The sequence below is a fragment of the Sparus aurata genome, chromosome 14 (genome assembly GCF_900880675.1).
Source record: "Sparus aurata chromosome 14, fSpaAur1.1, whole genome shotgun sequence".
Classification (NCBI taxonomy): Eukaryota; Metazoa; Chordata; class Actinopteri; order Spariformes; family Sparidae; genus Sparus; species Sparus aurata.
Genome location: NC_044200.1, coordinates 12,287,220 through 12,313,680, shown reverse-complemented (window position 1 = coordinate 12,313,680; position 26,461 = coordinate 12,287,220). Strand labels below are relative to the sequence as shown.

Below are 26,461 nucleotides of genomic sequence, written 5' to 3'. Positions count from 1 at the left end.
TTAGTGCTAGGACAACTCCAGATGGTAAATACATGCCACAGTTTGGTTTAGAAATAAAAACACTGCTGTGTGCCATGTTGAGCCTGTGATTGGACCGAATGATACCAAGGTGTTGGTAACTGTCACATGCTTGCACTGCCATCTGCTGGAGAAAATTACACACCACATTGAAATTGCAGGCTCTGAGAAAGCTAAAAAAAAAAACATTCTTCTAAAATGTAACACTAACAACAGTCATCACCAAACCCCAGGATAAACCCATCTGACATAGTATTATAAAGTAGCACTTCATGAACACCAGATAGCACACAAAGGTAAGTTTGATTCATGTCAGTGTCACTTGCAGGCACTCAAAAATGTTGTCTTTATGGGTTCTGTTGTTTTTCTTTTATTAAGTTTTGTAAAATAAAAGATCAGTGGCGCGATGATTGTTAGACTGCACAAAGGAACATTTTCTCTGAGAGTTCTCCCTACACCTCCACGCATGATTTTGCTGTGCACGACTTATATTGCATAGAGGAAGCTCTCATGAAGCGTGATGCATTTTGGATCACTGGACTAGAGACTCTTACACTTTTAGAAATAACAAACACCTGGATCTCGGGGTCTTGACTGACTGAATCTATGGCCAAATTCCTGAATCTACTGTCTGTACTTTACCTGTGTGTTTCAAAATGTTTTGTTTCATGAGATACGGATCATTTGATGGAGATGACTTCTATGCTTTATGTGGGTTGGTTTAGAGATGGTCTGTCAGATATGTGTATTTTCTTCTATAATATTTATTTATTCAATTTTATATGTGATGGACTGGAGCCCTTTTTGGGCTAAAAGTGAAAAATGTTCTTCTTGGTGTCAGGCATTAACGATGTTGTATAAACCTGCTAAATCATGGTGGATTTGATGAGCTCTAACAAGTAATTGTGAACACACCTCCAGCACAGCTGTGGATCGTCATGTAATAATGGGCTTTGTTTAAGCACTTTGTGAGTGTTGTGTCTTGAGAAAGCGACCGACATGTTACCTGTTTTGGAATAAAACAATGCAGAGCTCAAGAAAAAAGTGTGCATGATTTTTTTCTTAGGAGCAAAAACTAAAAAAGCCCAGAAAAGCTTTGACTTCTAAGGGTGTAGTTTGAAATTTTAATTTGCGAATGCGCTTTGTTCTCCTGAGATCAGAGATGGACTTGGACACGGTATGAAACAATACTGTCGATTGTTGTACTCTGTTTAATGGTTTGCAACCTGACATAAAATAAATTAGCATACAGACATGATATAAAGCAGTTTCATGGTTCAGTCAAATGGTCCATTTTCACCTGCAACAATCATCATGAGCTTCAAATGAAGTTGTCTCGAAGTGATGCCACTTTCATCAGTGCAGCTTAAACTCATAGTAAAAACTGTCTCTGATTCTGGTTATGATGAATATTTCCATAAAACATCAGTTAGACAGACAGCACCATTGAAAGTTAAAAAATGAAGTTCAAAAAAGAGTTCAACGAAGGTGACAAAAAGAAAACATTTTAAATCCTAGAATAAACATGTTTTAAATACGTGTAAATCAAACACAGTGAGTATGATACAGTTCTTTACATAATGTTGATTACTTGACCATCTGAGAAGTTTACAGTGATTGTTACAAATAACATCCCACAATCTGTTGGTTATATTCTACCTGGTACTCTTTGTCTATACAGATGATAGAGAGTAAACATAGAAGCTGAATAACAGAAGATGATCAGGACGTTGCTGAATCGAACAGTATGTGGAGAGTTTAATTAAAGAAATACATGCTCCAATAATTAGCATTTGTCTCCATTCATTTTGGCCTTGACTTGGTAAAAAAAAGAAAAAAGAAAAAAAAGAAAAATCTGGATACGACAGAGTACATTTTGGATCTCCTCTTTAGATTTACAGCTGTGGAAGATGCAGGAGTCTGACACACTTGCTCACTTCGAAGTCCATAAAGAGTGGTGGGTCTTGTGAAAAACAAATTCCTGTGTGGTGTTAAGACAGAACAAATGCAGGATGCATTGCAATGCATGATGACTATCATAGTGAGGAGTGTTTGGAGGACAAGGTCCACACATCTACTTCCCAGAGTCTATTATTTACAAGTCGCTTGTGGCAGGCTTAAATTTGCAATCCCATAATGCACAGCGCCAGAAGACCCAAAGACACCAGGCTGAGAGAGGGCGTGACCACTGATGCTTTACCTGAGGAAACAGAGACAGCATGAGACAAAAAGACAACGAGGACAACATGAGGTTGAATCAATCACTGTAAGATTTCAGTCTTACCTTTAATACTAATCTTCCTGATTGGACCATCTCCTCCTTCATAACGGCCGCGCACCATCAGCTCATAGTCTCCGAACTGAGGCATGGGGAAGTCCATGAAGTGCCAGCCAGTGATGTAGACCTTGCCGTAAATGTAGCCAGTCTTTCTGAACATGACCTGGAAAAGAAAAGGTGTGGGACATTGTCATCATTTCATTTCATCTCATGTAAAACGGTATTTTTAGGCAAAATAGATGTGCAGCTGTGCAGACTTCCACACTCACCTTGTAGTACAGAGGGAAGGAAATATTGCCAAACCAGTCGTACTGGATGTGATCCCACCACACATACAACCACTGTCCTGTCCAGCTGACATAGCGCCACATCCTGGGAGGGTCTGGAGGTGCTGTAGGCACAACAAACTTGTTTATCATCAATATCTGTATATCATTATGATAATCTTCTGATAATCCGAGTAATTGCTCTTACGTGGTCTCTTTGTGAACATCTCACAGTGTTCACCAGGAGGTCCAAGGCCAGCTCCATTGAAGGCACGGACCTCAATGAGGTAGTGAGCATCCGGCAGCATATTCTCCAACCTGGTCTGATTGACGTTGGCTCCAACAAATATACGGTTTGCTCCCGGCTCCGGATCATCGTACTTTCTCCAGTACTTGACCTGGTAAGCAAGAAAGATGATTTTTGAAATGTTCTGCTAGTAGCAAACGCTAAAGTTTAGCTAGCTAGCTGTTACACACAGCGATCTGTGACCAAACAAATATTGACAAGCATTGTTCAGCATCTTCAAAGGTAGCCATACTAGCTGTTTGAGGCTAATCTGTTGCAAAAATAACCTAGTGTGAGCCTTCCTTTTTTACTCTTCTTTCTTTTACTTCTGTTTCTTTATTATACCAATTACTGTAAAACTTAGAACTAAATGCTAATAATGTTGATCTTTCACAGGTGATAATCGTTTGTGTGTTTGTTAACAAACTTATTTCACAGCTAGCTAGCAAGAAAACCCCTTAGTTTTCTTGTTACAGTATTAATTTTTTTTTTCTGTCGCTTTTGGTCAAATCATTGTCTTTGATGTATTTTTCTGATTTGTATTCACTGTTGTTAGACTTGTCGTCTAATTCTGTTTTCATAATTTATTTTAACTGCTACTACTACATAAAGACCAACCTTTGTATGTCTTGACATTTTAGAGGTGCAATACTTGCAAAGTAGTCTATGTATTGTGTTGTAAAAATATCAACTTAAATTAGCATGCTAACCAAATAGCCCTGTAATACTCTTTATACCGCACTGAGCTCACAGTCTTGACCTCTAGCTGCACGGCTAACTGAGCTAACTAGCTAACAGCAGCTGCAATAAGCAGAATTTGGTGGTAACTCATGTGATATGCTGCCCTCTATTTGTTTAGATAACCTTAGATAGAAATCTTTAGGTACTGTACCTGGTATCCTTCAATGTACTGCTGCAGGCCTGTGCCAGTGTCAACCACTGGCAACCACCACACCAGAGCTTCATGGGAGGACACCGGCCTGGCATAGACATCTGTCGGAGACTCTGTAGGTACTGTAGGAGTCAGACAAATGGATGAGAAAATAGTTTTAGTTTTAGTGTCACAATGGAATGTAAGAACCTAAAACTGAAAGCAAACTAAAAAAACTAAATCCTCACCATCTCTTGGGTAGTAAATGACCTTGGTGAGGCTGTACGGTCCGTCTCCTTTCACATTGAACGACTTGATCTTCACCTGAAACTCTCTGACCTGAAAATCTTCGTCGGTGGGAACAAAGTAGGTGTCCCTGTGAACGTAACGTCTTGTCTCGGGGTCTGAAATGGTCTCGTACCACCAGTCGTATGCATCATGAGGCTTGAAGGCCACAATGTAGCCAAACTTTTTACCAGAGAAAAACCACGGTTGCACAGGCTACAGTGTCCGTTATGGGAAGAGAAAAAGAAAGAAAAAACACCTCTTTGATTTTTGCTGCAAGTATTTTTGGTGTCAAGTGAATTTAAGGCTTTCTTACTGTCCATGAGATGACGATTTCACCATTTCTACCTCCGTAACCTGCCACATCAGTGGGAGAAACCACTGGTGCTGAGAAGGAAAAAAGGTCATTAGAGTTTTCTTTTTACTTCCTGACTAAAAATGTCAAATATTAGTATCTTCTCCTTACCAGCATCCCAGGTTTTGATCTTCAGGGAGGGGATGCTGGCCTCTCCAGAGCCGTGCTCGTTGGTGGCGATGATCCTGAACTGATACTCCATCCAGGGGTACAGGTCCGTCACTTCTGCCTTCTCCAGACTGCCGTCAAGAAAGGCTGGAGCTGAAGGAGACACAAATACCATGTTGAATTGTGTAAGTACATTTTTACTTGTAGGTTGAAGTAATCCTGATGCGCCAGTAATTCCAAACTGCAGGGCAACTTGGCCCCCTACTGGCAGAAAGCAGCACTTACATGTGCTGGCGTCCCTCCAGTCGTCTTCATTCAGAGCCCAGAAGTGTCTGGTCTGAATGGTGTAGGAGAGGATGGGGCTGTTATGATCCGCTGGTTTAGACCACAACAGCTTCACCCACGTGTCCCCGATCTCATCCACCCGGATCACACCAGGAGGTCCAGGAACACCTGGATCCCAATATTTTTTTATTACAAAACTAGTACCAATCACTTGTAATTCTGATGGTCAGGAATCAAACATAATCTCGGCATCTATGATCTTTTGCGACAAGGACGATGGGACTGACCTACAACCTTGAGATCAGCGTACGCGGTGTCGCTGTCCACCACTGTCTGAGCCGTGCAGGTGTAGCGACCTTCGTGCCAAATCTGTACGTTCATTATTCTCAGGTCACCGCTGCCGTCGTCGCTCTGAACAGCAGGAAGCAAAGACAAGGAGATGAAAGGAGGCAGGGAACAAAAAAGGAAAGGGACAAGACTGCGGGACACCTGTAAGATGAACCGTCAACCTACCAGAACGCGTTCGTAGTGTTGCCACTCAGCGTCAAAGTCTATGACCCTGAAGTCGATGGCCCAGATGAATGCGATGTCCAGCATGGGATCGTATGAAGCAGCGCACCTCAGAACCACCTCATCTCCAACCATTACCTCAGTGTCTTCAGGTGGCTCTGTGAGGGTAGTAGCCTCTAGGGAAAAGACACATCATGAAGAAATGTAAAACCATGCAAGAACATGTCACTATTTAATGTCTACTGTATCTATGTATCACACAAATACAGTTAGGCCTGGCAAATATATCCCCAATCCCAACACGAGAAGCTTCCACTTGTTCTTCAAAAGCAATAACGATGGCAAAAAACCCAACCAGCGATGGAAGCCAATCGCAGACAGAGAATTCTATTTGTCAATTTACCCAACCTGTCTCTGTGTATGCACATATTCACTGACCTGTGATGGTGAGATAGCCTGAGCTGTTGGCCTTTCCTCTGTCATTCTCAGCAAAGCAGGTGTAGACGCCCTCATCATTGGTGGTGGCGTTGAGGATCTCCAAACTCCCATCAAACAGGATGGAAATGCTAAAAAATGAAACAATTAGTGAAGATAAGCTGCTTGACAGTGGACAGGAAGCTGTTGTTTCATTAAGTAAGACTGACCGTGAGTTGTTGAAGAGGAGCTCTTTGCCCTTCGTCCAAGTGAAGCGCGGCCTAGGAGCAGCTCGAGGTTTACACTCGATCATCACGCGGCCGTCTTTAGCTCCGAGAAGCTGCTTCCTCACTGGGTTGAACTCGAATGTCGGAGCACAGGCTGAAAAAATTGATTATTAAGCGGATTAATGCTTAGTCACTCAGTACGTTTACATGCACAGCTTAGTTGGATTACAGCCATTGTTCGACTATGCTACTCAGTCAGACAACTGCAATTTCCGAGTATACATGCCGGTGAGAAAATCTGATTATTGGCCAGAGCATGTCATACCCCGGCATGATAGGTGGCGCTGTACCCATTTCAACTAGTAGTAACAGAGCCACCTCTGGCTGACCTCTTTACGTCACCAGCAACAACAAACTCTGCCTTGGCATTTGAGAAAGATGGCGTATGAAGCGCGAGACGAAGCTACATCTTTGTACATTTTGTAAATTGTGTACATGATAATTACACAGTGATTTCGGAGGAAAGACGCTGCCGTCACTGTCGCCGTCCTTCTACTTATGGCTCCGGGAAAGAAATCTCGCACCTGCGCAGAACGCAAAATCCGATCCGATCTGATAGAACGTATACATGCAGGAGTAATGCGACTATCAATCGAATAATCTAGGTGTTTTAATTCGACTATGAGAAATCCGATCCGGTCTGATTTTAGTCAGACTAAGGTGTATACATGCATCTTAAAAATCCAATCATAGTCGGACTAACACAGTAATTCGGTTTTCTTGAGTGTCATGTAAACGCACTGATTGTTGTCCCCACGTTCATGATATCAGTCCTCGAAACTGTTTAGAACACCACTGACTCACCAATGACTCGCAGCTCAGCGTTGGCGTACTTGATGCCCCAGTAGTTCTCGGCGATACACTGGTACATCCCTGAGTCGTCGAAAGTGAGACTGGAAAACTTCAATTCTCCCTTTCCATACTGGAAAACACAAACACACACACACACACACACACACACACAAACACCCCAAATGTTGAGTACAAGTTCAAAGAAAGCCTAAGCAGGTAACGCTCAGTTGATGACATGTAATGTAATTTTTATTCAGTTGCTGACTAAATTTCAAAGTAATATGCCCTAATCCTTCCAATTATATGTATGACTTCTTACCATGTATCCGTCTTTGTACCAGCGGATGAAAGGGAACGGCTTCCCTGAGGCCACACAGCGCATGGTGTGCTCCGAGCCGATGTCGATCTGAGTGTTGTTGATGGTTTCCGCCCACTCTGGAGCAGCTGTTCATGATTACATACAACAAGAAATTCAAATATATGCACCATGGAAGTGCCACTTGTTGCCTCACAAATCACAAAACACCTGAAGATTCAATAATAAGAAATAATCCCTAAATTAAGTCTACACTCCTGGATAATAGAAATCACTTACACTCCACATACAGCCAGGCCTTGTGCCAGTCCTTTCCTTTAGTGTTGATGGCTTCACACTCGTATCCTCCCACATCTTCATACTGTACGTTGTACAGATGAAGCACAGCTCCGGATTCACTGATCTCATGATTTGGTGGGAGGTCTGTGGCGTCCACCTTCCTCCAAACAATATGAGGGATGGGGCTGAAATTACACAAAAAACAGATTAAACTGACGGAACTCTTGACCAGTATTACACTTTAAATAAAGGTAACAAATGTGCACTTTAATGATTATCTTCAAACAAACCCATGTGACTGTGAAAGCATGGATGAACCAATGAAAACTTACTTTCCCAAAGCAAAGCACTCCAATGTAATATTAGAGGCCAGCATGGCAGTAGTGTCCGGGAACTTCACCCTGATGTCTGCTGGGTACTTTCTCTCACCTGAGGCCAAAAAAAGAAATAAATATCCAGACGTCACAGACGAGAAACAAAATATGGTGTTTTTCAAAATGTTCTTGTGTAGAGGTTTTTCCTTCTCGTCTAACCTTCATCAGGTGGTAAGGGGATGAGGGGGATGAACTTGGAGAAGACACTCTTCCCGATGATGGGGCTGGAAACAAAGCAGGAGTAGTTTCCTGCGTCCTGAGCTTCCACTTTGGAGATGTACAGGTTCCCCGTCTTCTGGGAGACAAAGCGTCGCCGATCCGTGTACAGGAAGACTGGGAACTCATTGTAGATCCAGCGGTAGGTCACCTCCTCTGTAAAGTAAAAAAAAAAAGAAGGACATGGACACATTAGGTATTGTAAATTGTTGTAAACGATTGTGATCTTCACCAGACTAACTTTTCTAATGGTGTAAAGACCTGTACGTACGTGGCCAGGCTTTTGGAGGGGCACACAGCAGAACGGCACCCTGTCCTTCTTTAACATACACTGGGTCTCTTTCCTCCTGGGGAAACTCCTCCACAACTAAAAAGTAGACGAGAATTTTAGAAGAGAAAAACAAAACATCAAAAACCACATATCAAACCACATATTGTAGTGACACTTGATTTTGACCTAAGATATTTGTGAAAAATAGAAATTCCACCAACAGGTGTGTCTCATTCAACTAGTAACCAATGACATTATGGCATTGATTTTGGAGTTGTTTTTAAGGTGAGATTTCTCCACATGTCTGCATTAAAATGTAACCAAGTTTAAACCTGTCATAGTATAAGACACCAGGAAGAAGATGCAAAGACAGCGATAAACTAACCTATCACAGCTACACATTTGGTTATATTTGTCAGCTGCCCCAGCAGCGTTCACATACTCACATCCGAACTTGACCCTGGCCTCCTTGCTGATAACGGTGCCGTAGATGTTCCTGGCCACGCAGATGTACGTCCCGGCGTGTTTCTTCTGTCTGGGGTTGTTGATCACCAGGTTCCCTCCCACCAGACTGTAGTGTTCGTCAGGCTGCTCCATCAGCTTGATCTCCCAGCTGTCACGACGCCACCTGGTAGTGATACAATAAAATTCCACATGAGACAGACATAATATTGACTATATTATTGCTTGAAACTGAACATGTCTTTTAATGTGTGTAACCTGTATGTAGCCGGTGGGTTTGCTCGTGCCCTGCAGTTCATGGAGATCCTCCCATCCGGGGAGTCCTCGTTGTAGACCACGTCCACAGGTTCCTCCTCGAAGATGGGCCCATATCCAGTAGCATCCTCTGACAAATTTGACACAACAATTAGCCAATGTGTAAATCAAAATCAGCAGGAAACGTGACGAATGAGCAACATGAACTGAACTCACCTCCATAGATTCTGGGCTCGCCAAACAGGACGGCCACTGCAAAGCAAAAACACAGTGGTGTCAGCTAATGGTGTGCAGGTAGTACTGAATTTCTTGTTACGGCTTGGAAATAGATCAGGCATCGCTGTGCCTCTTACCTGTGAGGGAGACGGAGGAGGAGAGGGCCAGAAGCAGTAAAGCAGAGGAGGCCATGTCAGGCGGAGTTACGTGGAAAGACAGAGGGATGCAAATAAGAAGTCGATGGACAGAACATGAACTGGAGAGACAAAAAGGAAAGATTTGAGGCTGTCAGAAACAGAATCGCTGTGTTTTGTCTTTCGAAAATAACTTTAGCAATTATTTGTTCGACGTCATCAAAACCGTTATGTAACCCTGAATACACCGGTACGTGACCTTCCTCCCCAGAAACCTGAAAAGAGTGAGCACAGAACTAGCTCGAGTCCTCGGTGTGTATATAAATGATTCAGGATGTGAGTGACTCAGCAGAACACTGCCAACAGTCGTGCAGAGGCGCGTGCACATCCACGAGACCGGGCACCTGCAGCACATGCCTGCACACAAACACACGAGGTAGCACTGCAGAGCTCCCCGTCGTGCCGTCACACATGCTTACACATCACTTCTGCGGCATGAAATAGCGCTGCTGAGATCAACTGCAAATCAAGCTGTACAGACAGAGATGTTAAGGGAGAGAAAAGCCTAAGACTGCGAGGGTGGGGGAGGAACGTGGAGATATAAGGCAGGATGAAACCAGGATTGATCAAGATGAACGGGATGGGATAAAGTGTGTGGTGGGTGGGAGGGTGTTGTTGATCTTAAGCTCCCGGTGGAAAATCTGCAGCATCCACAACGGTGGATAAAACACGAAGCAGCCCCATCACCCATGATGTTTCATAAACCCGGTGCCTACATTACCCACAATGCTAGTTAGCCACTGAGTGACATCGCTGGAGGGTTATTTATCAGACTACATGCAGGCTCCTATGATCCACAAAATGCATTACACTCCTTTTTTCACATGCGCAGTAGTAGTACATGCCACACCCCTTAAGAACCTTCATAAAAGCCTTGTGTTTCTTATAATTGTTTATAATAACATTACAGAAACATTTATTGAGTCTAAGTTGCCTATGATGTCATTATTTTTTAAAGGGGACCTTAAAGTGACAGGAGCTAAAACAGAGTGTGTCAGACCGAGGGGTGTTTTTTTGAGCATTAACTAAACCTGTTCTAGTGGGAACCCAAAATAAAACCGAGAATAATATGTCTCCTTAAAAGACACACAGAGCCAACAGGAACGCGCAACATTAATCTATTTTTTTGCCGTAGAGTACGCACTGTAGAGCTGAGTCGTTGCTCTGTGTTGACTCCGAAATGCATCACAGACCAAAACAGACAAGCTTAAAGCTCGGGCTACATCTGATCATAATCTTCCTGCAGGGTCACGGGGTCAAGGGGGACGTGATTAGGGACAGTAAATCAAGAGGAGGAAATCAGGAAAAGAGCTGTTTCGACGCGTAAAGCAGGTCATGTGGTGTTGCTCTCTGTTTGATATAGTTATCTACAGACAGTGTTGAGATACTGTAGCCATCCACAGCCAGACGGTCTCACAAGTCATCTGCTGAGTCACTGTGGATGTGAAAAGGAGGCGGAGTAAAAAAAAGCAGTAGAAAGGAAGATAAGAAAGGAAGAAGAAAAAAAGCTGTCCGCCTCCCTCTCCCCTCCATGTGCCTCAGGAGCCACGTTTGTCTCAAACACAGATAGAGAAAGAGAGAGTGATGGAGGGAGAGAGAGGGAGAGCAGCTGCGTTCACCCAGCACACAGCACATCTACATGCACAGGACTGCAGCACCGGCTCCTCGTGCGCTCTCTCGATGACTCAACACTAATAAACAGTGCATAACACGAGCGGCCGGCTGCATCCACGCTGCGTTTTCTCTTTTAGTGGGAGTAAGAGCTGCAAAAAGTGACATAACATTAAAAGCATCTATAAACTTGAGATCCCGGGACACTTTTATATTATCATGGCATTGTTTTTTAGAGACTGAAGGCGGAGCGTTCTGGTTCTAATCAATCCACGCGAGTGTTTTCATCTGTTTTCCTCACATCCGCATTAATCCCATGAGAGATCCTCTTTGGACAGGCCGGCGAAATTTAGGTCAGCACATGTATTAAGCTCAGTGCCTTTGTGGCTGCCTGAATAAACACGTTTGGTGCAGAAAAATCAAGGCTGAAATCCAAGTCTGAGGAATAATGCTGTGTTTGTCATGGGTTCGACTGGGTTAGCAGCGGCTCGATTGAAATGGGGCCCTTTGGATTTGTTTCAGGGAGGGGAGTGTGCTGGTTCTGGCTTTCCAATCTGCAACACGGGGGCTTGATTTCCTCTCGACGGCTTGCAGCTTCAGTTTCCCACACTTTTGACATATCACAAAAGGTTTTGGGGGGGGGTGGCTGAATTATTGCTGGACTGTTTTTTGCATTTCTCTAGCGTCTAGCGTTTGTGGAGGAGGGCTGTGCGTGTGGATCTACAATATATCATGATTCAGTCACCAACAAACACGAATATTTTAGATTTCACACTCAGTCTAACTATTAGCTTCTGATTTTCTGACATTACAGTGCAGAATCCAATCTTTTTCTGGTCCGTGAAGTGCACGCAGCCCTTCACCAAACAGATGCCACGGTGCATCAGCAGCTTCCTGCGACCTTGACGCATGCAGTGTGTGACACTTTCCACCTTGTGCCTCCTCCGCTGCGCTCACACACTTTCTTATCTCGGCTTAAAAGTGCAGACGCAGAAGCTAAAGACACTCTTTGATAAAGCAGTTATTCCAAAATAAGGGTGAAAAGCGGAGAAAAAGCAACTGCGTAGCCCTCTTACATCACTTCACCCCTGTGACGACTGAGCGGCACCGGGAAATTCACTGCTCTGCATTGCGGTACTCCTCCCGAGCCCGGTCCATTTCTGCAACACCAGCGCCCAGCACACACACACACTCACACACAGCACCGGCTCGCCCCTCACCCTAAGTCCGCACACAGACCGACTCACACCCATGCACACACTCTCGCGTGGTGTCGGTCTTACCTTTGGAGGAGAAATGAGGGGGAATTTCAGAGCACCATCCACATGGCACACCTGGACCCGAAACGCATCATCCCCCACAGCCCTCCCGCCGGAGCGTCCCGTCAGACTGAACTTTTCTATTGGAGGAAAGTGGCGGAGTGACAGCGCGGGCTGGCAGCCAGGGGCCGGCTGTGATTGGTCCATGAGAGCAGGAGGATGGGAGGGATGAGAGCGTCACCATGCTGCTGCGCATCCCACACAAGGGAAATAAAGCCTTTATAGTCTGAACAAAAGCAGTAATCCTTCTGGGGATATTATTGGATTACTTTAATACCTGATTTTAAATCAAATACATGAATGCACACATACACTCAGTAGGTCTTAATGGGATATTAGGTTTTATTATTTGATTAAAGGGGCAATATGTAAGAATTTTAGTTTAAAGCATTCAAAAATTAACTTACATTATCAGGAGAAAGTGATGACATAACAGTAGCTAAAGTTACTGCCTAGTATTGTGTTGTTGAGATGTCTGGTAAAGTTAGCACGCTAACCAGAAAAAAAACCCTCTTTCTTCCAGCAGCACGTAGCTCCAATGCTTGCAGTGTGAACATAACTCCCTCAGTAGGCCAGCTAGCTGCATGGCTAACTGAGCTAACGAGCTAACAATAGCTAGGGTTATGGGTGTCAAAATGGTAACAGGTGCCTTTTATTACATATTGCACCTTTTTAAGGCATAGGGAAATATCTGGCAAGACGTTATAGAAAAGGTGGCCAGAGTACAGTCGGGCATCTTTCTCCTCACCATGTGCTGTGCATCAGAAATGAACTTCAGACAAATCTATAATTAATGACAAATGCATGACACCGGCTGTATACATGAAGAAAATATGATACGATTCCTCTCCTATTCGACTCACTCAGTATATATGAAAAATATGTAAGAATTTTATTGTAAAACATTCAGAAATCAACTAAAATGATCAACAGAATGTCATGAATGAAACAGTTTTGAATATCAAAGATTGCTATAGAGATATCTACTGACATTAGCATGCTAACCAGCTAGCCCAAATCCTGTGCACCTTCCCACAGCGGTCCAAAGGTGTAAACACCAACACTCCCCGATTACTCCAGCTAGCTGCATGGCTAATTAAGCTAACAAGCTCACAATAGCCACAGTCAATATATAAAAACACATAAGCAGAATACAGTTAGCAGTTACTTTGGTGATGGGCTGACCATATTTGTTGGGAGTATGAATTTGACAGGTGGCATGTGAACTCACACCAAAAAATACCCAGACCACCGCCGGTATCTTGCTCCCCACCATGTGCTGTGCATCATAAATGACCTTCAGACAAATCTATAATTCATGACAGATGCCAGACACCGGCTGTATGAGTGAAGAAACCAAGGTGTGGGGCATGTATGTGATGTCTTTGAGCTAATGCACATTTTAACACTTCTTGCATACACTCATTATATCTTTGAGTCCTTTCTGTTTTATTTAACAATAATTTATGAACTCTTATTCCAGTTATTATTCACTGAACATACTAAATGTGGATGTGGCTGATAAAAGCTTTATTTAAAATCTTGAAATTGACATTTGAATCTGCATCGTAGCAGTTAGGTGTCATATTTTTGGATTGGTTGTCCTCGAAAGAAACATATGGAAACCTAACGTAAAGCTCTTCCAGCACACGAGAATAAAAGACAGACAGATGGTACATGCAGGTACATGCACACACACACACACACCAGATGTGTGTTGATCTTCCACGGATTATGTTTTGGAGGTTCCTCTCTGATGGTTATTTGACATATTTTTTAAAAATTCTCATACGTCGTTCTCATTTTCAAACACTGGGTGGAGCCACTCACACACATGACCGCAAAGAAAAGCATCACTGATTTGAAATCCTGAAACCAACATTTATTTCATTTTTTTTTAAACTTCATTTAAAATACAAAATATTTTGCAATATTATATTGTAGAGTAAACCATTTTGACAGCCGTTCATGCTTCTCATGTAGCTTCAACATTAACCAGAATGTCATATTATATCATATCATATACTGTATATCCTACTGTATGTTCACCAGTCACTAGAACATGTTTCCAGGGTAGTCACACTCCAATGTGCCAGCTTATCTGCTCCATGCCGGCCATCCTTCTGTATGCTCCGAATTACAGTTCTGTTTTTGTGTTTTTTTTTGTTTTTTTTTTATTTTAGATGCACACTCTTAAGAAGATGTGTCAGTTTCATCTTGATGTCTAGTTTAGTTTAGGACAACAACTTTGCAGATGTGGTCATAAACTAGATCTGTCTGAAATGATGCCTCCTGTCTAAGTGTGGGCCGTTTCGTAGAAAATACAGAAAAAAGGTGCATGAACTGTCAGAGACAGAAACAATACAGGTGTCACAAGAGCTCAGTCACAAGTTAAATAATCTCCTTTGATACCTGATAGGCTAAACATTTGAGCTAGCAAATCCACCTGACAAGTTCAAAAATGGAAAAAAAAATGAAAGAAATTAAAACGAAGTTTCACAGCAAATTAAAGAGTGAAAACTGTAAATAGTCTCATCTCACACTGAGCCATTTTCCACCCTCCTGCCCATAAACGCAGCAGGGCCGACTGAGGTCGAGCTCTCACCTCGGACCCCAGCGCGTCTACGCTTAACTCAAGCCGTTATTTACAAAATACAACAAAAATATCTACATGTGGAACAGCTGATACATCGCAAAAACCTAAAAACTTGATGCAAGTTATGATAAAAACCTAAGACGTGGAAATGTTTTGAATAACAATGTCTCCTGCTGAGGAGCAGACTGCTGGACACACATCAGAATTGTAGACGCTTATCCATGGAAATTGAAAGCGATAGTATACATCACGCACGCTGTAACACAGTAGCATGCATGTGCTGCACACACACACGCACACACACACACACACACACACACACACACACACACACACACACACACACACACACACACACACACACACACATACACACACACACAGACTCACTCTCATTCACCCAGACATTCGCACACAAGCTTCATTCATGTACAGGTATATAAAACTCACTGAGTGCTGCGCTCAGAACGTGACAACATACACAGATATAAGGTTAAATGCATAAACCAAAAGTCACCAGTGTGTTTTTACCATTTGCAGTGAAACAAGCAAGAGTTTTTCATTCACATAAACAGATACACTTGTTTCCACATTCAGTTTTTCACAAATTTCTCCGACCCCCCCCCTGCGTTTTCTAAGTGCTACCGGTAACAGCAAGTCCCACTCTGATAATAGTCCATGCCAGATGTTAGTCTGGTTCCTGTTGGCAGTTACCTGGTGAGTAGGTTGGCAGTAGTTTAGCTCCTCCTCAAGGTGAATGCATTAGGAGGAGGATGTTTTGGAAATGAACACATGAAGACATCTCACGAGGCATCCATGCTCTGACATCAGGTTTCCTGCATATTTTAATTCCCTCAGCCTTTATTTCTAAGATGGATGGCGTGGTTTAGTACAGAGACTGATGATAACTAGGTGCATGATTGTCAACAAGACCATAACAATCTGTTCCTCGCATCTAATGCCAGCCTACAACTGCGAAAAAGGTCATTTCCATAGTAGTTTTCAGCCCTGTTGGAAACTATTAGGAGGGGCAATATGTAAGAATTATAATTTGAAACAATGAAAAATTAATTAAATCATCAACAGTTATGCTATGTATTGTGTTGCAGATCATTTACTTAAGTTTGCATGCTAACCAGATAGCCCCGGGCCTGAAAACCTTTCTCCCAGCAGTCCAAATGTAAATAGCGGCTAGCTGCATGCCTAACTGAGCTAACAAGCTAACAACAGCTACGTTCATGGACTACAGTTAGCAGCAGTTAGCAGTTACTCTGGAGATATGCCGACCCCATTTGATGGGAGTATGAATTCTTACATATTGCACCTTTAAAGACTCGAGGAGGGCACTTTAAGTTAATAAGCCTGCACTGATGTTTTACAATACTTACTGACCACCTAGCTCACATAAAGGGTCTTAGTTTCAACACATTTCATAGAGCTCATTCACCTTGAATGTTTAATGTAGTTTTGAATACTAGCATAGCCTTTAAAGTTAAAGTACAGTGGGATTCTGCTTGAACTGCACTGAGCCCAGGTCTGTCCAGTGTATGAAGAGGGATGTTATTCTATGGATCTAAGTGACTGTTCTCTACAAAGGCACTAGAAACCGTGCTGAGAGGTTCTTCATCGCCAACATCGAAAATATCCAAAAACTACAGTGTGCACTCTCAGTCAACCTCGAGATGTAGCATTTTTTTTTTCTGCAGGTAAGTTGAAATGCTATCAGGACACAATGTCGGAGGGGGGAGTGGTTATTTCTGATACTACCATGATCACCTTAAACAAATGCCTGCTCGGTAGGCGATCCGGGGTGGAAGCACTTGATAACGCTGAATCAATCACACCTCCATTTGGGTTCAGTAAGTGCTCGGGAACAAGGAGCATAGAGGTTCGGTGTTTAAAACGCTAGATCAGGAAAGAGACGCAAAAATTTAAAATGCAACGTTAAGAAAAGCTTGAGGAAACACGAGGCTCAAAAACAGGTCGATTGGAAAGTGTGGGAGTTCTGGCTGGCTGGTGTGAGAAGGGGTGATCGAACACTGGGTTCAAAGTGTTTCTAGCCAGGTTTCCGATGAATACAAATGGACATCCCTGACCTTGAAATATAGCTTTCTTCTTATTCTATTACATATGTACAAACAGTTCACCTGTCTCAAAAAGACATATGCTAGCTTCTACTTTGAGTCACACATTTCACAGCAGCGTCCACAAAGACAATGCTGCCGTTTTTTCTCTATATATCGTACACCATTGAACACTTTGACTGAAAGAAAAGAGAAAACAATAAGAGGCGAACCCCAGTCACTAGTACGCGTGCACCATATACAGTCTCAACACGCAGCTCACCTCTGCAACAACTGACACGAGATGGTAAAATGCTTAATAGAATCATGATTTAGTCCATGCGGGTGTTGATGAGAGTGATTTGATGCATATTTGCCTGCCTGCGGGTCAAGTACTGTACTGTACTGTGATAAAATATATATTTTTGGATACATCATGTTTAGTGTGTTTGCAAAGGAGATCAAATGGCACTAACACACACACACACACACACACACACACACACACACACACACACACACACACTTGGCCACACTTCTGCTCAGTCCGAGTGGTGAAACTCTTTCTGGTACATTCCTTCTGCTTTTCTATATTGCTTCCTCTCCTTCTCAGAGTCCTATCATCCCTCGATTCACACCTTCTTTCCAATGCTCATTTGTGGGGGGGATGTGGTGTTGGTCTTTGCCATGTTGAGTGCGTGTTGATCAGAGGAGGTCACAGTGTGACAGGGGCTGGCGGGGTGTGGAGATGAGGGCGTTATCGGCAGTCTCGAGAGGCCCTTCGTTAGACAAACGAGTTCATGGCGTTGACGGGCGACGGGGCCTCCGAGCTCTCATTGCCTTCGTGCGTGTCTTTCTCTTTCTTGCCGCTGTACTGGCCGATGAAGGAGCCGTCCTCATTGAACTGTCCGTCCCCGCCCTCCCCGTAGTCCACTAGGCTGTCGTCGCTCTCGTCGCGGCGCACCGTCCCGTTGGATGGCGTCCGGCTGCCCTTTAGTGGCTTGTGGTCCTCCGTGTCACTATGAAGGGTAGGAAAAGGTTGGATTTAAGGTTGTTGAGAAAGTAGCCAAGGCAGTTTGTCAAACTTAGTGTGCAGTGATCAGAAACCCTGGTGGATAGCCGATTTTCAAAGCATAAGCCTTTTACATGAGTAACCTGGCTTTTCCACTGCACAAATACCACATATACTATACATGAGGACAGAATAGACCGGTCAGCAACAACATTAAAAGGACTAACGTGTGACATAAAGAACATTGATCATCTTGATACGATGAAATGTACTTAGAAAGGCCTTAGAACATTGGGTCCTGGTATTCATGCGGATGCCACCTGACGTGCACCACCCACCCAACAGTTACAGACCAAGTACATCTTCTCATGGACCAAAAAAACTGCCCAATGGCAGCTGACCCCCAACAATGAGGACAATGCTCCCCTGCCACAATGTGAGAACTGTTCAGGAATGACCTGAGGAATGTGACAAAGAGCTTACAGTGTCAAACTGGTCCCTGATTTCCCCAGACCTCAATCCCATCGTGCATCTGTGGGACATACCGGAACTAGGATGGAGGTCCCACTTGGCACTCCCCTAGGACTGATTCGTGACAATAGAAGTTCCCAATGGCAGTGGCCTCCCCAGTGGGACAATTCAACCCACCACATTACAAAAACTGCTCAGGAGTGGCCCGGGGAACATGAGAAAGACCTCAAGGAGTCCACCTGGCCTTCACATTCCTCAGATCCCAATCTCACAGACACCTCTAAAGGTCTCGACAGGTCAGAGCCAATTCTGATCAAGAGTGGGGCCTTCACCTATTGGACTTTTGGGATTGGGATCTGGGGAATGCAGAAGCCAGATCAACACCTTGAATTCTGTCATTTTACTCCTGCCACTCCTGAGCAGTCTCTGTGGTATGGCAAGGTGAACTGTCCCACTGGGACTCAGTCTTGGAGTTGGCCATTTCCACCAGGGGGCGTAATGTCTGCAACATGGTTTGGGCAGGTGGTACTTGTCAAGAGGGCATCCACATGAAAGCCAGGACCCAATGACAGAACATTGCATTGTAACAAGATGATCAACATTATCATATTCACCTGTTAGCACTTTAATATTGTGGCTGATTGGTGTGTATCGCTGTTGTGTTTTCTACACAGTTAGGGTCAGTGTTTGTATTCTATTTAAAGAGTTACTACAATGCACATTAACAGTTTCTGGGTCTTGTACAGTGGAGAAGCTCAGCTACATCTATGCCATCTTATACTATAGTGTTAGTGTTTTAAGCCCGGTTGCCTTTTAGATCTAGGGTTGATGACCACCGCTTAAGGGGTATTTTTTGCAAATGCCGTGCCGTTCAGTCGCTTGCAATACTTTACCTTCATGTAGGATTTTCTAAAATGAGATGCTTTCAGTTTACATGCAATACTCAAAAATGCACTTTTCCCCAAAAAGATAAAGCCTGCTACCTTCTGTCAGTACAGTATGTTCATTAGCTCGAATGACGTCCTATTCCAGTCAAACTTAGGCAAGCTTTACGGTCTGAATCTAATATATTTCAATTCTATTGTCAAGCTTGATGCATTTGCATTTACAGTTAAAAAAATAAAAATAAATGAAGGAAGCTAATGAAGTTAAAGTAGTAATTTTCTAATGCTGATTTCTAGTGTTAATGTTGTTGCTGTGGTTATGGTTTTGACTATGCCATCGAGTATCATGACATAGTAAAACCAGTCGAGTTGACAAGCCTTCTCCTTGCTTTTAGTTTGGTCAGTCAGAGACATTTGGTCAGAAAACATAGCTTGCGTGCATGCTGCTTTTGCCACATCTCATCTTACCTCTCCATAGACCTAAACCCGCCAAACAAAACAAAGATAAGAATGGAAGGACACATGAAAAGCAATTCACGAGCCACAATGAGTGTCTTTTATGCACTTCTGTTTAGACACAGACGAGACAAAGCATGCAGATGGAAGGCACAGTGACATCCACGTTTTCAAAAATACACGGTTCATTCATTTATCCATTCATTCCTTCATAGCAACTACTTTATATGAACTTATAAACCTCTAAAATCTTGAAGAGACTTTAAACTTAAAATGCTAAATATTCCTAGAAAAATAGGATGGAAAACTACGACACCATATTGGAATTTGATTTTACTTGTTTTGAGAACAGTTAGCAAACTTAGCTAGCCAGAGATTAGATTATTTGTTAAAATGGACATAGTTGGACACATTGTGTAAAGCTTGTGTTGATTAGGTGAGTTGGTCATTATAGGAATCAACACAAGAGTAGTGCGGATCTTTGCCTTGCCTCTACGGAGTGCGTGGCAATGGAGTCTGGTGGGGAGAGTGTCTCTGCAGCCTGGTAAAATGTTCTACATACAAACAGTCGAGTCAGGACACAATGGGTGGAAAAAATAAATGTCAAACACGCATTGTATGCTTCTAACCGAAGGGCATCTCTCACCTGTACTCTCCAAACGTCCCATCGTCCTCCTTCATGGGCTGGATCTCAGGGTCTTGGTGAGCGTCTTCTTTCTCTTTGACTGCGGAATACACACATGGTTTTCACTCAAATCTCCATCCATGCACGTCGATCAATCTTTTAAATACAGTGACAGCATTACCTGGATATTTGCCACCCTTGTTCCTCTTGATGAAGCACACGATGAGAAGGACCAAGATGAGGAGGGCGATGGCACACATCAGCCCGATGAACCACCCCTGGGTGGCGATGTCTACCTGCCGGCTGGGGACAGCTGAACGCACAGACGATGGAAAACAAACTGTAAGTATCAACTGTGTTGACTCAAGCCGGCTTAAAAAAAAAAGGGTGGAATCTGTTTTCTTCATGCTGAGCGACACTGAGATGAACAGAAGCTGTAAACACCCAAATGAAATTGAGAAAATTGGTTAATGTGCGATGATTGTTTAGACGCTATAAAAAGGACGGGGAGACAAACAAAAAGCCACAACGGCGGAAAAATTAACCTCTTAGTAATGATTTTACGTGACACGCATGCAACTATTGTACATTCACGGCTGAATGTAGCGCCGTATGTCTGATAACAGAAAGGGGATGGTGAAACGAGATGGCTAATACAGAAAATAAAAGCACGAGGATCATCTCATCTACACTGAGGCATGCCGCCTCACCTGGCACCGCAACCAACACTTCGTCTGTGCTGTGGACCGTCGGGTCAGCCGGGTCTCTAGCTACCACGCGCACCCTATAGGACGACCCCGGCTTTAAACCTTTTATCATATGCCAGTGAGAGCCATTTACCAGCTCCTTTTTCCAGTCGTCTTTACCTAGAAACGGTGCAGCGGATGGAGAGGGATTAGAATCAAGGGAGCCCTTGGGGGAAAAATGTTTATTTCAAAGGATGTGTTTATGGACCAAAGCGTGAAGCCTTACTGTTTTCTACCATATATTCCACATATACATTCTTATGGTGTCCAAAGTAATCCCAACTGATCACCGCACCCTCCTCCGATACCGACGTGTTAACTGTGCCGAACGCCGGGCCTACAGGTGGCACTGAGCGCACAAGAGAGAGAGAACATCAAGGGCTTTAATTCAACAGTCACTTCCCAACTCGTTGAAATACCTTAAAGGGACAGTTCACCCCAAAATCAAAAATACATGTTTTTATTCTTCTAACCTGTGGAGCTATTTATCCATCTAGAATGTTTCGGTGTGAGTTGCTGACTTTCGGAGAGGTCTGACTTCTCTCAGTTATTATGCAGCTAGATGGCACTCAGCTTGTGGTTCTCAAAGCGCAAGAAAATATCTATTTGGCGATATCAACAGCAATGTCTCTAATCATGGAGAAGAGGCTAGTTAACTAAGCTGGCTAAGGCTGCAGCCCAGCAGAGGAAGGTGTCTTTAGCGTCATCCATGAGTCGATCGCCACTTAGCTCTATTATATTAAGAGAAGGCGGACATCTCTACAGCCAGTAAACTCGGCAACTCACACCAAAATATCCAGGATGGATACATAGCAAAACAGGTATGAAGAAAAATATTAATTTGTGATTTTAACTTGAACTGTCCTTAAAATATAAAAGCAATGTAACAAAGAAATAAAAACATCACAGGATAAAGCTGCTGCTGATCTGCTATCTTTTCACTTTTATGGTTCAACACACGAGAAATAATCAAGACTGTAAACTAACTTACTAACTAACAGACAATACACCAGCTACTGTAACCTGATATCTACCAGCGTCCAAAATTTAAGTAAAAAATGTCTGCTGTCTGTCCCAAATAGCAAAAATGTTTCGCTATAGAATACATGGCAACACAGTTTTTGTTATATGTCAGAAAACCTTCCAGAATAGTGTCAGATGCTGCCACAACAAAGAAACAGGTTAATTAATATAACTGCTAAAAATGGCCATCTCAGTGAGGACTCTTAAAACAAGTCAAACAAGTGCCAGTTTAGTTTAGTAGGGCTTTACTGAACTTGTGAAAATATATAAAAATACAAATTAATAATCATCAGTTATAAAAATTATGTTTCAAAGACTTTCTAGCTGAGATGGACCATTTTTGTCAGAGCAGAGAGTAAGTATAGATATTTGGGGGAGGCAGAAGGGGACACGGGGAGTGCGCTTGTACCCTTGTGAAACGGGGGAGGCGGAGACTGAGTGATGGGGGAGGTTGGGTGAGGGGGCTCTGTGGGGCCTGAAAGGACACGGAAAAGAGTGAGACAACACACAAACGCACCACAGTAGACAGCGTACAGCAAAAAAAAAACAACTGCAGAGCCTCGGCTCTACAGAGGAGACTTGCTACCGACATGCTGAGTGAGAACATGCCGCGACGCCTCTCGGCCCTGAGATTCAGACTGAAGTTCGGCACCTTTTTCAGCATTCAAATTATACAAAAATCCTCCAACTCTGAATCACAGCACTGCAGCATGCATATCATTCAGTTAATCATATATGCAGTCCATCAGTTTTTAGGCATCATCGGGTGTCTAAATGTGTTAGTGCTGGACTGAAACATTCACAAGCATCATGCGCAAGCTCTCAAATGAAAACATGTTCATTTGAAGAAAAAAGCAAACACAAGAACTAAAGACTGCAGGCACGTCTATGGTTTTAAGCTACGTTGCATTGAGCGCAACCTACTCCCTCGGGAGAGGACGCAAGCGTGGTTGCTTGCGGATGCCATGGAAGTCTTGTCACGACCAGACCCTATCTATTCACACGGGGAGTTTTCGGACATGCTGACCTGCAGACATGCAGCGGTAGCTAATTGGACTAAAGAGAGCATCTATGCTACACTCTTTCTGTTTCTAATGTCCGATCATAGGAATAACATGCAGGTGCTTCCAGTGGCAAACTCGGGTTACCTTTGCCCGTCTCTACAGTGGGCTGAGAACGAACTTCAGAGAGAAGAAAAGAGAAAGAGACAGAGGGAGCATAAGATGTGGTGTACATGCCTGTGATTCTGACCCTTGTGCTCCTTACTTTGGTCGCTTAAATGATAAAAGACTTTGACCTTTTCCTCCAGCTGTGCATGTAAGTTGCTATTCATGAAGCCAAACGACTAAATAACTCACTTGTGTCCATGACTGTGAAGGCCTCCCCTGTGATGGTGGGGCCTGGGCCCTTGATTGTCTTTGCACTTAAGTAAAACTTGTAGAGCATGCTGGAGTTCAGGCTGTCCAAGGTAAAGGTGGTCTCATTGGCTGGGAGGGTCATGACCTTAACTGGCCCCAGTTCATTGGTTTTGTTGACTACAGAGATGCGGAGAAGAGGGGGGAGAGGAGGAGAACGGAGTTAAAGGAATTGAAAGTTTTCAATGAACAACAATCCTTCGTAGAAACACAGCATGACACCATGTAGAACCCAACAGGCAGTGCTTCAGTAAGCTGTTAGGACTTACCTGGTTGGTATTTCAGTATGTATCCAGCAAGGCGTCCATTGTTTTTCATTGGTGGGCCCCATTCCAGAGTGAGCGAGTCCAAACCGGGCTTTACGACCTTCAAAAAAGAAGGAGGCCCTGGGACTAAAAAAACAAAAGCACAACCACAGTCAGGGTCTGAATGCTGTACAGGACCTGTTCATTCTGGTCAAGGGTAAATACACAATAAAATCACTTGTTGGTTGCTCTGCACACAGACTGTTTACCTGCATTCAACCAAAAGTTGCTCAAATGTGAAAAAAAAATGGAAATCACAACTACCAATACCAAAATATTGTCCTCTTCCTAAAGACTGCAGCTTCTACTTAGAGACTACGACTCTGGAAACCCTTTACAATTACTTTGGAATTTAAAGAAACAACTGCTTTATAACACACTTTCCCAAAACATCCAAAACGGTCTGGCAGAACCGTGACATGTAAGATAACAGACTCTCAAGAGGAGAAAAGTCTAAAAATGTCTTTATGGATGAAGCTCTAGGCGATACACACCTCCCTCGGGTGTATCAAATCTCTTGCTGGGGCTGGGGGGCCCTTCTCCCTTGTTATTCAGGACCCTGATGGAGACGTTGTAGATGCTGTAAGGCTCGAGGCCTGGCAGACGTCCCTCGCTACGATTCCCGCTGAACGTCAGAACATGCTCCTGCTGCTCCGCTCCCCCTGCTGTCTCGTGCAGGCCATGCTCTCGACGGTAGTACACCTAGAGGGAAAAACACGAGGGGTTAACATCGGTGCACTGCACTTCTGTTTTCCCTCATAGTTTTATGTTTCCGGTTAAGCAGAATTAATGTGTTATCTCATGTAGGCGGCTCAAATAGAGACCCTTCTTTTTTTCCTGTTGCTCAACTGTGTGTTGTTTAAGGTATGGTAAAGAGATGAGAGATGGCCATACCTTGTATCCCTGCAGTTTTCCTCTGACTGAAGGTAAAGACACGGGTTCCCAGTGTACCTCTGCAAGAGTGCTGTTGTGAACCATGATCTGCACACTATCAGGGGCAGACAAAGGCACTGCAGAGCAATGAGAGAGCAGTTATTTAAGCCTCAAAGCCTTTAAAAGTCATTGACAAAGTAACAAGTACGCAGCATTACGTTCACTCACAGTCTTCTCCAGAGTATCCAGTCACTACTTCAGCATCTGGGCCGTTGCCATAATCGTTCAGAGCTTGAACCTTGATCTCGTAGAGCACGTAGGTTGGCGTTCCGGACACAACGAACCGGGAAGCGTTGGCCACAGTCTTTGAGGACCAGTCCTCGTCCACGTCCTTCTGTCTCCACTGTACTTTGTACTCCAGACCGGGCCCATTGGACTGAAATCCTGTCAGCGGCTATACAGAGAATAATTTGTTGTTATTTGCTGAAACATGACACCTTTTAAATACTCGGCTGCTGTGAAATGTTTTCCAAGCTCACAAAATAATATAGCTTACTGTCCAGGAGATGACTAAGTTTCCAGGCTCTGTTCCTTCTCCCCGCACATCTGTTGGATTGTCATCGGGAGCTACAAAAACCAAAAAGCGACGGCTCAATCAGTGAAAAATTGATATTTTACACAATGCAGTTTTTTTTTCTTCTCAAGAGTGACCGTGTTCATCACCTGCAGGGTTTGTCCTGTACTGGCTTGAGGACTGGCTAGGCTCGCTGAGGCCAACGCTATTCAGAGCCATGACTCTGAAGGAGTAGTAGACGTACGGAGAGAGGTTTAACTGCGCTGTGGTGCTGGTGCCAGCAACCTCCGTCAGGTTGATCCAAACTCCTGGCTCGTGGAGCAGATCCTCGTATTGGATCAGAAACTCTGGAGACGAGGAAAAACACACTCAGGACAGAAAAGACAAACCTTTCTTGCTGATGAGGACAACTATCAAGTTCATGTCTAGTTTATTCCAACAAACTTGCCCCTCCCAGAAACTAAAACTGTATCAGAACTTCCTGCACAACAGATGATGCTGACTTGGCAAATCTGTTTGTGTCGCCAGTGACTGTGGTGTTTAATTTCACATTTGGCAGTGGGGAAAGTCTGGCGTAGTTCAGTAAACAAACAACTAAGCAGCAGCAACATTATGACATTTCATACGCTGCGTGGGACTGTTGTGTTCGTCTCCGGGGATCCAGGTGAGCCGGACGCTCCTCTCCGTCTGGTCAGTCAGTTCTAGGTCAGTTGGTGGGTCGGGTTTCTCTGCAAACACAACGAGGAAGGACAGAAGTGAGAACTCACCCTCTGCTATTGATTACAAGCGAGCCCTCGCTACTGTTTCAACTGAAACCTTTTACCCTGGCGCTTTCCAGTGGAAACAGTTATTTCGCCAAAAGAGGTTCAGGTTTTCTTTCTGATGAAAACGCATTGTCACATTGGAGCCATGTAAACTAAGGTGAAGGTGTTATGTTATTAAAGTGAAAAAACATATCACTGCTTAAAAGGTGCAATATGTAAGAATTTTAGTCGAAAGCATAAAAAAAAGAAAATTACCCAAATTAATCAATGGAATGTGAAAAAACAACCGTGTTGACGTTATTTGGTGCAGTGAAACATCTTAGAACACAAGCGTGGGACTTCACAATGAAATAAAACTTCAGCATCAAACTACATGAATAACAAGT

General features: G+C 43.5%; 2 protein-coding genes across 13 annotated transcripts in view; both read right to left on the bottom strand.

Annotated features, from left to right (window-relative positions):
* Positions 1–1,211: 1,211 nt before the first annotated feature.
* Positions 1,212–12,360, bottom strand: cntn1b (contactin 1b). The gene is made up of 24 exons (XM_030439189.1): positions 12,233–12,360; positions 9,282–9,400; positions 9,145–9,180; positions 8,932–9,058; positions 8,658–8,839; positions 8,212–8,307; positions 7,884–8,096; positions 7,683–7,779; positions 7,351–7,535; positions 7,075–7,199; positions 6,768–6,885; positions 5,907–6,057; positions 5,701–5,828; positions 5,266–5,438; positions 5,040–5,163; positions 4,753–4,920; positions 4,471–4,620; positions 4,321–4,391; positions 3,968–4,220; positions 3,741–3,862; positions 2,771–2,960; positions 2,566–2,687; positions 2,303–2,459; positions 1,212–2,218 (listed from the first exon to the last, which is right to left on the bottom strand). Exons 2-24 carry the CDS (start codon positions 9,334–9,336, stop codon positions 2,136–2,138), a joined length of 3,126 nt encoding a protein of 1,041 aa, XP_030295049.1. The 5' UTR covers positions 9,337–9,400; positions 12,233–12,360; the 3' UTR covers positions 1,212–2,135.
* Positions 12,361–16,564: 4,204 nt separating this feature from the next.
* The window catches only part of nrcama (neuronal cell adhesion molecule a), a 58,607-nt gene continuing 48,710 nt past the window's right edge, over positions 16,565–26,461 (bottom strand). For 3 of the 12 annotated variants that reach the window (XM_030439176.1, XM_030439178.1, XM_030439179.1), the window contains 16 exons: positions 25,938–26,039; positions 25,461–25,658; positions 25,294–25,364; positions 24,966–25,191; positions 24,759–24,874; positions 24,359–24,566; positions 23,829–23,951; positions 23,503–23,679; positions 23,293–23,325; positions 22,554–22,619; positions 21,348–21,470; positions 21,086–21,241; positions 20,557–20,688; positions 20,397–20,475; positions 19,763–19,774; positions 16,565–17,946 (listed from right to left, as the gene is read on the bottom strand). In XM_030439176.1, coding sequence (XP_030295036.1) covers positions 17,712–17,946; positions 19,763–19,774; positions 20,397–20,475; positions 20,557–20,688; positions 21,086–21,241; positions 21,348–21,470; positions 22,554–22,619; positions 23,293–23,325; positions 23,503–23,679; positions 23,829–23,951; positions 24,359–24,566; positions 24,759–24,874; positions 24,966–25,191; positions 25,294–25,364; positions 25,461–25,658; positions 25,938–26,039 — 2,057 coding nt within the window. In that variant the 3' untranslated portion in view covers positions 16,565–17,711. The remainder of the gene's footprint in view (positions 17,947–19,762; positions 19,775–20,396; positions 20,476–20,556; positions 20,689–21,085; positions 21,242–21,347; positions 21,471–22,553; positions 22,620–23,292; positions 23,326–23,502; positions 23,680–23,828; positions 23,952–24,358; positions 24,567–24,758; positions 24,875–24,965; positions 25,192–25,293; positions 25,365–25,460; positions 25,659–25,937; positions 26,040–26,461) is intronic. The other 9 variants (XM_030439183.1, XM_030439185.1, XM_030439186.1 and 6 more) reach the window with 6 other exon arrangements.